This window comes from Trifolium pratense, linkage group LG6 (assembly GCF_020283565.1).
Source record: "Trifolium pratense cultivar HEN17-A07 linkage group LG6, ARS_RC_1.1, whole genome shotgun sequence".
In the NCBI taxonomy this organism is placed as follows: Eukaryota; Viridiplantae; Streptophyta; class Magnoliopsida; order Fabales; family Fabaceae; genus Trifolium; species Trifolium pratense.
The window spans coordinates 31,705,345-31,718,550 of record NC_060064.1 but is presented as its reverse complement, the minus strand read 5'-3'; the positions used below and the strand labels follow the sequence as shown (position 1 = coordinate 31,718,550).

General features: G+C 38.1%; 1 protein-coding gene across 1 annotated transcript; it reads left to right on the top strand.

Annotated features, from left to right (window-relative positions):
• The first annotated feature begins 1,952 nt into the window (after positions 1–1,952).
• On the top strand, positions 1,953–3,472 carry LOC123892552 (dirigent protein 24-like). Its single transcript, XM_045942363.1, has one exon. The coding sequence runs from the start codon at positions 2,030–2,032 to the stop codon at positions 3,200–3,202; it is 1,173 nt and encodes a 390-aa protein (XP_045798319.1). The 5' UTR covers positions 1,953–2,029; the 3' UTR covers positions 3,203–3,472.
• Positions 3,473–13,206: the final 9,734 nt, after the last annotated feature.

Genomic DNA, 13,206 nt, shown 5'->3' with positions numbered 1-13,206 from the left:
TTTTAAAATTGACATTGTTTGTTTAGATAAAGAGTGTGGTGGTTCAGGGGTTAAAAGGTTAAAGAAGTTTAATTTTGCGCTTTTGGAAAAATTGTGATGGAGGATGCTAAGGGAGAGCGATTGTAAGGTTCTTGTAGCTAAAGTATGGAGAGGTAGGTGGGTGGTCGAGTTAGGGGAGGCAAAGGTAATGCGTCAATTTGGTGGAAGGATTTCAATGTTATCTTGGGGGTGGGGCGGGGTTAGTGATTGGAAATGGATTGATGGGAATATCAATAGTAGTCTGTAACCGTGAAAGGATGTTGTTCTAGAAGGACAATTGGTCAGGGGGAGGGGGGGACTTTAGAAACTAGATTTCCTAGGTTATTTGGCTTAGCTTTGGAAACATAATTTTGAAGGTGTAATTGTTACTTTTGGTAATTAAAATTTGAAAATTAAAATGAGTTTAATCGAAATACATTATTAGTGTAAAATCATGTTTTAAAATATTTAATAAAAACATATGATATCGTCACATAAGTTCACTTGAAATTTAAAAATAACCTGCAAAAAGTTTACTTCTCATTAGCAATTATTCCCAAAACTGTATTTTGGAAAATGGGTATTTAAACAAAACAAATATTAAAAAGATGGAGGTGCAGAAACAAATTAAACACCAATTGAAAAAAAAAAAAACTGTGGTTAAACTTGGACAGGCTCAAAATGCTTTGGGCCAGTATACAAATAAAATAAGATGTTTTCTCTTCCAACTCCCGGTGATTCTTTTTAACCCCCTAATATTTCAATTTTCCCCTTACAGAAAAATTCAGTTCGCAGAAACCGAATTTTTTCTAGTGCAAATTCTGAGAAAATTTTGGTTTCTAGAAACCGAAAATAATTTCAAAAGGCAAAAAAAAATTCAGTTTCTAAAAACCGAATTTTTTTGCAAGGATAAAATTGGAAAAAGCATAAAAGAAACACGGGGTCGGAAGATAAAACATCATAAAATAAGCAAGGGTCTGGAAAACTCATGATGACTCACATAAAAATGAAAAATTAACTCTACACCCTTATACTTAATCTATATACACCCACAAACCATCTAAATTACCACTTTTGCGCCAAAATATATGACACAAACTCTAGATAATTGAGTCTATTAATTATTTAATTTAGGATTTGATCCCTAATCAATGCACATTTTAGTTGAATTTTTGTTATCTTAAAGAATCAATTTTTACATTTGCATCAAAAAAAAAAAAGAATCAATTTTTTGTATTTGTATCAAAAAAAAAAAAAGAATCAATTTTTACATTTGCATGCAGAGATATTTTAATTTACAAAATAAAATTTTCAACTTCAACTCCACATAATTTTATTTTTCTTTTGTCGCTTTTGTTAATGTATAAATTTTGTAATTGAGGGAGTGGCCTTGTCTTTGAAGTGGTTATATTTTTCGGATTAAGATTTGCTGCTGTATAAAAATCACACAGTTTCACACTGTGTTTGTCTCAGCCGTCAATGTCAAATCGAACGGTTTATATTAAAACTGTGTCTTTTCAGTAATATTGATCACATCCGTTGATGTTTGATCGAACGGCATAAATCAATTACTGCGTGTAACAGCGTGATAATCTGACAGCAGGGAATCTTTTTCCATATTTTTCGACCAAAAACAGTGCTTTTATGTTTCATATCTTGAGTTTCTTTATATTGTTTTTTAACGGTGAATCTTAAACTTAGATGAATAAAATTTTATTCTTGAGAAAAATGAGATATAATTAAATCCTATAATTCTATCAGTGCCAAATAACAATAATACTAACAACTGAGGAGTTGTTTTAACCAAAACACACATAACCACTCCCCCCATTTTCCTTAACCAAATATTCTATCAACTCCACTTATTGAATGTTAATTACATACCCTCTAATTTTTTGTGTATCTATATATAACAACACAAACAGAAACTACATCATCAACAACAAAATCTCTAATATCAAATCATAACAAAACCCATTCTCACTTTTCAATACAAGTTTTTGTGTGCAAAATGGCCAATGTTTTCCTACACAATGCTAACACCTGGAAGACTACACTTTGTCTCTTGCTCTTAACCACAACTTTTTTGATTGCCAACTCTGCAAGAAACCTAGATGAAGTTGAGTCCCAACCTCAAGCTATAGGCAACCTACCAGGACCTGGAGCTGGAGCTGCCATTCCTTCTGGCACAACAATACCTAAAATCAACCCTATTACCGCTTCGCCGATTGTCCAAACACCTGCAGCCACCACCACCAATACGGTTACACCGGTTTCCGGTGGAGAAGATACCAATGTAGACCCTTTAGTCTCAGAAAATGAAGCACCGGCTGAGGACATTCCCCCAGTGGGAAGTCCTGCCACAGACGAAACACCAGAAGAACTTCCACAACCCGAAGCTGAAGTGCCACTTCCACCACCAGAAGTGCCACTTCCAGCTGTTTCTAATGTAACACCAGTTTCTGCTAAGCCGGTGGGGAAAGAGCCGTCGTTGTCTTTCTTCATGCATGATATCCTTGGTGGATCACATCCATCAGCAAGAGTTGTGGCGGGAATTGTAGCAAACACTGATGTAACCGGCTTACCGTTCTCCAAGCTCAACAACAATCTCTTCCCAATCACCGGAGGAATTCCATTAGTTAACCCGAAACTCAATGGCATTGTCACAAACAACAATCTACCAAACCTTGTGGGACTCAGTGCTGCTCAATCCTCCACTGTATTCAAAAACAGTGGCACCAGTAACACCGTTTCTGGAGGCAACAACCAGCCTTTTGTTTCGGCAGGGAATCTTCCTGGTGGATTTACAATTCAGAAGCTTATGTTTGGTTCTGTGACAGTCATTGATGATCAGTTAACAGAAGAGCATGAGCTAGATTCTTCTGTGATAGGAAGAGCACAAGGGTTTTACTTAGCAAGCTCATTGGATGGTACTAGTAAAACCATCGTGCTTACTGTTTTGGTGCACGGTGGCGAGCATCATGATGGAGTTGATGACACTATAAGTCTGTTTGGAATTCATAGGACGGCATCGCCAGAATCTGAGATAGCAGTGATTGGTGGAACTGGGAAGTATGAGAATGCTAGAGGATATGCTTCACTTGAGACACTTCTGAAGGAGGATGAACACACCACTGACGGAGCTGACACCATCCTGCATTTCAGTATCTACCTCACTGAGTAGTGACTACCTGTGATTGGCATTCACATTTGATGTTTGATTTGTGTTTGATGGTTAAAACTTAAAATTTGTATTGCTCAAGTTAATGTTTGATTAATGTAACAAACAACACTGTTTATGCCTTTTTTTCATTTTACATTCTGCTTTTTTTCTCATTGCTGCTACATGCTGTGAGAACATTCTCTTGTAATACAATATTGCACAATCCACATTCCACATAGCTTGTGAAATTGTTATCTAAATTTTGATTCATAATCATTTACTTTTTCTTGGTAAAATCATAGCTATTATATAATTAGCATCATGAAATAGTTAAGAGTAGCTGAGTTCAAAAAACAGATATAATTACTGGATTTATACTCACTGAAAGTAGAAGTAAAATTTAATTGGAATTGGAATTGGAATCACAATTCATTTTCAGTATAATCAAAATACTCTAATTGTTTAGCAAAGTAACCAAAAGAATACAACAAATTGACAAAGGAATTTGTGCTACTAAAGTATTTCCAATTTTTCCATCTTCGATCCTGGATGTTATCCTCATATGTGCAATCTCGTAATTTCCTGCAATAAAAATGTCAAGGAAAAGATTAGCGACTATAAAGTCATTCTATTATAGTAGAATTTAAAACATGTCATTAACCAAAATGAAGTCTATGAGTACATACTTCTTGAACCAATTTTTGTCAGTAATCTTTCAGGTACACTAGTGTAAACACCACTAACATTAAATACGATCTTCCACATCTACTTTTCACTCTTTTTTTTGTCAGTAGATTAGTGGCTAGAAATTCCACATTAAAGGTGAATAAGTGAAGTGTCCAGGGTTCGAACCCCGGCTCCTGCATATAAAATATGATGTCCCTACCAACTGAGCTAAGCACATGGGGACTCTACTTTTCACTCTATAACTAACAATAGTAATAATTGGTATTAAATCAGACAATCAGAGCATCACTGGAAAATTTGCAATGGACCTCTGCAGTTCAAATTTGAATTACAGCAATCTCATTCAAAAAAATTGTGTAATACAAACAAACAAAAATAAAATATTAATGGTTGTTGGATTTTAAATACATTAAGTCAGATTTGAAGAACTACAGTAGAGTCATTTGGACAGTAGATACTATGGGAGTTTGTGAAAATTGCTCTTTAGGCCCCCATATTGCTCCCAGTTTATGAAGCGCATGTTAGGATATTGGTTAGCTTGTATGATAAGAAATCGGCTGCAGCCTAAGCCAAGCCATGCCTGCTGGCCTGCAGATGTGCGCGCGCGCCTAAGCCTGGCCTGCCTTGCCTTGCCTGCAGGCTTGCACAGCCAACTGGTTGGCTTGGACTGCAAGCTGTTGTACTTTGCTTATAAAAGGCTTTATGATCAATGAATAAGATGAGCTGATTACCCCTAAAAACAACAATTGGTATCAGGTTCTCCCATCTAGGGACCTGAAGAGAGAGAAATTGCAATTTCCTAACCAAAATCAGTTACAACCACTTTTGCAACCGTTTTCTGTTACGATTCTTCTTCTTTCTTCCTCATCTGAAGCTTCTTCTTTTCATCAATGGCGGAAGAAACGAAGTATAATCACACAAAAGTTCCTAAATTTGATGGTTATTACGAACATTGGGCAATGCTGATGGAAAATCTCATACGATCAAAGGAACTTTGGAGCTTAATTGAACCAGGCATCACGGTGGCGCCACCTGATGCTACAGCTGAGCAATTGCAAGCAATTGATGCGCTCAAATTGAAAGACTTGAAGGTAAAGAACTACGTCTTTCAATCTATTGATCGTTCCATTATGGAAACGATTCTTGTTCGCAACACATCCAAAGACATTTGGGATGCTATGAAACGCAAGTACCAAGGATCCACGAAGGTGAAACGTGCTCACCTGCAAGCATTGAAACGTGAGTTTGAAGTTCTTGAAATGAAAGAAAATGAATCAGTGGAGGAGTATTTTTCAAGAACTCTTGCTATTGCAAATCGCATGAGTGCACAGGGTCAAACTCTGCAAGAAGTTGAAGTTGTTGAAAAGATCTTGCGATCTATGTCTTCAAAATTCAATTATGTGGTTTGCTCCATAGAGGAATCAAATGATGTTACAGCTATGTCCATTGATAGCTTGCAGAGTAGTTTGATTGTGCAAGAACAAAGGATGAAGAGACAGATTGCAGTTACAGATGAGCAAGCTTTGAAAATCTCCAATCCTGAGAAAGGTGCTGGTAGAGGGAGAGGAAGAAACAATGGTGGTAGAGGTCGTGGCAGAGGAAGGCAAAACAAAGAGTTTGTTGAATGCTTCAAATGCCACAAGCTTGGACACTATCAGAGTGAATGCCCTGAGTATGAAGGTAATGTTCACTATGCTGAATACAATAGTGTAGAAGAAATGCTGCTTCTGATACCAATTGTTGTTTTTAGGGGTAATCAGCTCATCTTATTCATTGATCATAAAGCCTTTTATAGGCAAAGTACAATAGCTTGCAGTCCAAGCCAACCAGTTGGCTGTGCAAGCCTGCAGGCAAGGCAAGGCAAGGCAGGCCAGGCTTAGGCGCGCGCGCACATCTGCAGGCCAGCAGGCATGGCTTGGCTTAGGCTGCAGCCGATTTCTTATCATACAAGCTAACCAATATCCTAACATACCCTCCCTTAATTGAACACATACAAACACAAAAACAAATGTTCAATGTATCAAGCTATTAACATCACACATCCCTAAGCCCTCCCTTAACTTGCAAAAGGACTCCAGCTTCAAAGGCTTAGTGAGCAGGTCTGCTAACTGTTCTTCACTTCTGCAGTGAACCAACTCTATAGTTCCATCCTTAGTGAGATCTCTAAGGAAATGAAACCTAACATCAATGTGCTTTGATCTTCCATGCATAATTGGATTCTTTGAAAGCTTAATTGAGGAGCTGTTGTCACAATAGATCAAAATACACTCTGATTGCTTCATCTTCAAGTAATTCAGCACATTCTTCAACCAAATTCCTTGACAGGCACAGGCTGCAGCTGAGACATACTCTGCTTCAGTGGTTGACAAAGTCACAATTGGCTGTTTTTTAGAGGACCAAGAAATAGCACTACCTCCCAACATGAACACAAAACCTGTAGTGTTCTTCCTATCATCTAAATCACCAGCATAATCTGAGTCACACCACCCTTTCAAACACAAATCAGACTTGGAATTAGACCTGTACAGAATTCCAAACCCTAAAGTACCTTTCAGATATCTCATAATTCTCTTCACAGCAGTAACATGCATCTCAGTTGGTTTTTCCATGAACCTTGCCACCAAACATACTGAATAAGCCAAGTCAGGCCTTGTGGCTAGTAGATACATTAGACACCCTATCATTTGCTTATAGACAGTTGCATCTGTCCCTTGCTCAGTTTCATCTTTAACTAGTTTGCAACCAGGAACTATAGGGCTATTCACTTGATTACAATGTTCCATACCAAACCTAGACAAGATTTCTGCTGCATATTTCTGCTGAGTAATGAAAATTCCATGGCTGTCTTGATTAACTTCTACACCAAGGAAGAATCTCATCTTTCCCAAATCTGTCATAGCAAACTTCTTCTTCATAGATGACTTAAATTCATCCATTAATCTTTGATTGTTTCCAGTGTAGATCAAATCATCTACATACAAACTTACCAGCAAAATCTCATTCTTCATACCATATTTGACAAATAAGGTATGCTCATATGGACATTTCTCAAACTTCTCTGCATTGAAGTAAGACTCAATTTTGCTGTACCAAGCCCTTGGAGCTTGCTTCAATCCATACAAGGCTTTCTTCAATCTATACACCATGGACTTATCCTTGCTGACATACCCTAATGGCTGACTTACATAGATGTTCTCAGTCAATTCACCATGTAAGAAAGCAGATTTAACATCTAATTGATAAATCTTCCATCCATTATTAGCTGCAAATGCTAGAATGGATCTGATAGTGTCCCATCTTGCAACTGGTGCAAAGACTTCATGATAGTCTATGCCATGCTTCTGTGTGTATCCCTTAGCCACCAATCTTGCTTTGTACTTATCAATTTCTCCCTTCTCATTATACTTTGTCTTATATATCCACTTCACACCAATGGAGTTACAACCAGCTATGTCCATTGATAGTTTGCAGAGTAGTTTGATTGTTCAAGAACAAAGGATGAAGAGACAGATTGCAGTTACAGATGAGCAAGCTTTGAAAATCTCCAATCCTGAGAAAGGTGCTGGTAGAGGGAGAGAAAGAAACAATGGTGGTAGAGGTCGTGGCAGAGGAAGGCAAAAAAAGAGTTTGTTGAATGCTTCAAATGCCACAAGCTTGGACACTATCAGAGTGAATGCCCTGAGTATGAAGGTAATGTTCACTATGCTGAATACAATAGTGTAGAAGAAATGCTGCTTATGTCTAGAACCAATCAAGAATCAAAAGTTAATGCAATTGAACCATGGTATCTTGATTCTGGGTGTAGTAATCACATGATAGGTCATCAAGATTGGTTCATTGATTTTGATGATAGTTATAGAGATTCAGTCAAACTTGGAGATGATTCAAGAATGGCTGTGATGGGAAAAGGTAGTGTGAGGTTAAAGATTAATGATCTAGTTCATGTGATTACCAATGTGTACTTTGTTCCTGGTTTGAAAACCAATCTCATTAGCATAGGACAATTGCAGCAAAAGAGAGTCACAGTTATCTTTAAAGATGATGTTTGCAAGATCTATCATGAAGAAAAGGGTTTGCTGTTCACTACTGCTATGTCTAGCAATAGAATGTATATGATTTCTGCAACTGTTATCAACCCTAGATGTTTGATGTCTGCAAAGCAAGAATCAACTGTGCTGTGGCATGGAAGGTATGGTCACTTGCATTTCAAGGGATTGAATACCCTATCCAAGAAGCAAATGGTGAAGGGACTACCAGACCTTGAAGAAATAGAAGATAATTGTGTTGATTGCTTAGCTGGTAAGCAATCCAGAGACTCTATTCCAAAACAAGCAAATTGGAGAGCATCTACAAAACTAGAACTGGTTCATTCAGACATCTGTGGCCCTATTACTCCTCAATCAAATGGAGGAAGCAGGTACTTCATAACATTCACAGATGATTTCAGCAGAAAAACATGGATATATGTGTTAAAAGAAAAGTCTCTTGCTCTTGAATGTTTTCAATCTTTTAAGGCCCTTGTTGAGAAAGAAGCTAAATGTGCTATACAATGTCTTAGGACAGATAGAGGTGGTGAATATACCTCTAATGCCTTTAGTGACTTCTGCAGTAAGGAAGGGATTAAAAGACAGCTGACTGCAGCTTATACTCCACAACAGAATGGAGTATCTGAGAGGAAAAATAGAACATTGCTGAACATTGTTAGAAGTATGATTCATGCAAGAAATGTTCCAAAGAGATTTTGGCCTGAAGTAGTTAAATGGGCAACCTATGTGATGAATAGGAGTCCTACACTCAGTGTGAAAGATATGACACCAGAGGAAGCATGGAGTGGGAGGAAACCATCTGTGCATCATTTTAAAGTTTTTGGATGTGTGGCTCATGTACACATTCATGACAGTCAAAGAAAGAAGTTAGATGACAAGAGCAAAAAGTGTGTTTTGCTTGGTGTTAGTGAAGAGTCTAAAGCATACAAGCTTTTTGACCCTGTTGAAAATAAAATCATAATCAGTAGAGATGTGATCTTTGAAGAATCAAAGAGCTGGAATTGGAACAAACCAAAGAAACCAGCTAGAAATGATAATGATTGGGAAGAGATTGAATCAGCAGATGGAAGTATTGATAAGGATCCAGTTGGTACTGATGAACAAGCTACAGCTATCAACAATGAAAATGTGGTAAATGAAACATCTAGTGATAGTGAAGCTGAGAGAAGTTCACCTCTTGGTCCAAGAATAAGAAAACCATCTGTAAGATTGAATGACTATGTAACTGGTCAAGCTGCAGAAATTGATGAAGATGAGTTGGAACTGCATAATCTTGCAGTGATTAACACTAACAATGATCCAATTACTTACAATGAGGCGGTGAAACATGAAGTTTGGAGACAGGCAATGGATGTTGAAATGGAGTCAATCAAGAATAATGATACCTGGGAGCTCACTACTCTACCAGCTGGTTGTAACTCCATTGGTGTGAAGTGGATATATAAGACAAAGTATAATGAGAAGGGAGAAATTGATAAGTACAAAGCAAGATTGGTGGCTAAGGGATACACACAGAAGCATGGCATAGACTATCATGAAGTCTTTGCACCAGTTGCAAGATGGGACACTATCAGATCCATTCTAGCATTTGCAGCTAATAATGGATGGAAGATTTATCAATTAGATGTTAAATCTGCTTTCTTACATGGTGAATTGACTGAGAACATCTATGTAAGTCAGCCATTAGGGTATGTCAGCAAGGATAAGTCCATGGTGTATAGATTGAAGAAGGCCTTGTATGGATTGAAGCAAGCTCCAAGGGCTTGGTACAGCAAAATTGAGTCTTACTTCAATGTAGAGAAGTTTGAGAAATGTTCATATGAGCATACCTTATTTGTCAAATATGGTATGAAGAATGAGATTTTGCCGGTAAGTTTGTATGTAGATGATTTGATCTACACTGGAAACAATCAAAGATTAATGGATGAATTTAAGTCATCTATGAAGAAGAAGTTTGCTATGACAGATTTGGGAAAGATGAGATTCTTCCTTGGTGTAGAAGTTAATCAAGACAGCCATGGAATTTTCATTACTCGGCAGAAATATGCAGCAGAAATCTTGTCTAGGTTTGGTATGGAACATTGTAATCAAGTGAATAGCCCTATAGTTCCTGGTTGCAAACTAGTTAAAGATGAAACTGAGCAAGGGACAGATGCAACTGTCTATAAGCAAATGATAGGGTGTCTAATGTATCTACTAGCCACAAGGCCTGACTTGGCTTATTCAGTATGTTTGGTGGCAAGGTTCATGGAAAAACCAACTGAGATGCATGTTACTGCTGTGAAGAGAATTATGAGATATCTGAAAGGTACTTTAGGGTTTGGAATTCTGTACAGGTCTAATTCCAAGTCTGATTTGTGTTTGAAAGGGTGGTGTGACTCAGATTATGCTGGTGATTTAGATGATAGGAAGAGCACTACAGGTTTTGTGTTCATGTTGGGAGGTAGTGCTATTTCTTGGTCCTCTAAAAAACAGCCAATTGTGACTTTGTCAACCACTGAAGCAGAGTATGTCTCAGCTGCAGCCTGTGCCTGTCAAGGAATTTGGTTGAAGAATGTGCTGAATTACTTGAAGATGAAGCAATCAGAGTGTATTTTGATCTATTGTGACAACAGCTCCTCAATTAAGCTCTCAAAGAATCCAATTATGCATGGAAGATCAAAGCACATTGATGTTAGGTTTCATTTCCTTAGAGATCTCACTAAGGATGGAACTATAGAGTTGGTTCACTGCAGAAGTGAAGAACAGTTAGCAGACCTGCTCACTAAGCCTTTGAAGCTGGAGTCCTTTTGCAAGTTAAGGGAGGGCTTAGGGATGTGTGATGTTAATAGCTTGATACATTGAACATTTGTTTTTGTGTTTGTATGTGTTCAATTAAGGGAGGGTATGTTAGGATATTGGTTAGCTTGTATGATAAGAAATCGGCTGCAGCCTAAGCCAAGCCATGCCTGCTGGCCTGCAGATGTGCGCGCGCGCCTAAGCCTGGCCTGCCTTGCCTTGCCTGCAGGCTTGCACAGCCAACTGGTTGGCTTGGACTGCAAGCTATTGTACTTTGCCTATAAAAGGCTTTATGATCAATGAATAAGATGAGCTGATTACCCCTAAAAACAACAGCGCAGACACCGGACATGACACTAACACGTCGACACCGATAATAATTTGAGAAAATGACATAATTCAGTAAAATAACAAGTGTTGGTGTCAGGTCGTTGTCCGACATCGGACACGCCTAAGGAGTTTTCGTGCTTTTCGTGCTTCACAGCCAGACTCCCCAAAAACCTTAAAATGCCCCTAAATTTGCTCTCAGTTTGCTTCGGATTGTACAATCTGAAATTGACTTATGTTTTGGATCCTACGTTCCGAAATGCATGCATATAGTGCAAAACCAGAATAGTAGTGTTTAGTTACGTTTTTTGATGTTCAAACTCAAAGTTGGGGTTGTTAGGCTTATTCTCCACCATCAAACGTAAAGTGAGTCCTTCCTTTCATCCTCATCAAATATTTCACATCGAGAATAAATCACTTTAGGCCCACTCCCAAGACCTAATCCAAATTGATCCATCAACTTCATCAATCCAACACAACAAGTGTTTTATCCATACAAATACATAAAATTGCATAACATACACAAACAACCAGAAAAAATGCAGGAGATTTATATACCAGTTTGTTTCAGAAGTTATCTTCCAAAATCCTCCGTGTTCGGATTGTAACTTCTGAAATGCTCCGTTTTTGTATTGTAAAATCTGAAATGCTTTGATGGGCAATTTCGACACTTTGAGGGGCCTGAGAGCAACCAAGGGGGCTAAAGAGCAATTTTCAGAGTTTGTTGATCTTAGAATTTTGAGCTGGGCCTAACTCAACCTTACAAAACCGGCTTGTAACGTGAGGATTGCCTCTACTTATAAACTCATATTTGATGTGGGACTCTTAACACACCCCCTCACGCCTAACATTATTGGGCGTCATGCGTGGATATAAATGGTGGGTGGCCCGATAGCAAAAACCTGATAGCAAGTGGCCCAACGAATCTTTGAGGAGGATGAAACCTGATAGTAGGTGGAAAACTGACTTGTAAAGTGAGGATTGACTCTACTTATAAACTCATATTCGATGTGGGACTCTTAACACACCTCGTCACGCCCAACACTATTAGGCTTGATACGTGGATATAAATGGTGGTTGGCCCGAAGTAGGAACCTGATAGCAGGTGGCCCAACGATCTTGGAGGAGGTGGAAACCTAAGAGCAGGTGGCCTACCGGATCTTGAAGGGGGCTCAGATACCATTTTAAAATTTTGGGTTGGGTCTAACTCAACCTTACAAAACCGACTTGTAAGGTGAGAATTGCCTATACTTATAAACTCATGTTAAAGTCATCTTACATCCGACGTAGGACTCTTAACAGTTGGTCAGTTGGTGGAAATCCTTCAGTTAGAAGGGATTGAACTAACTATTAATTGGATAGTAAACTAGTATAAATCTCGTGAAAACCTTTGCCATCTTCTAATATCAACTGGATCATTATTCAATACCTTTTAAACAAAATTTTGCATTTGGTTCCATAAGGTGTCTGCTAGTCTACACCGATTCACCTCAGTTTCCAAAAGGTCTAGAATGTATTTTCTCTGAGAGATCGCAATTCCTTTATTTGAGCGCAACCACTATGCCAAGAAAGTATTTCAGCATGCCTAATTCTTTGACTCAAATTCTTTTGTCAAGCTTTTCTTCAATCTCTCTATCTCAACTATGGCATCTCCTGGTTAAGGATAATGCCACCCACATATACAATTAGAATTGCAAACTTACCACCATTGAAAAATCTTGTGAATAATAAATGGTTTTGTTGTCCCTACATATACCCTTGTCTTTTAATTGACTAAGTGAATTTTTTAGAACCAAGCCCTTTAAGATAGCTTGAGACCATATAGTGACATTTGTAAGGAATTGTCTTGAATCAAACTTGTCTATGAAGCCAGGAGGACTATCCATGCATGTATAGTTCTTCCTCCAAATCATCACTAAAAAAGGCATTCTTCACATAAGCTTGGTTGGAAGGCCAGTTCATGTTCACCGACAGGGACAAGAGAACTCAAACAGAGTTAAATTTAGCAACAGGAGCAAAAGTTTCTGAGTAGTTAATGTCATATGTTTGAGTAAACCCTTTAGCAATCAAGCAGGCCTTGTACCTTTACACTACGTTATCTATATTTTATGTTATCTAAATGTTTGAGTAGAACCATTTACATGCTACCATATTCTTCTCCGAAGGAAAAGTCATTACCCTCCAAGT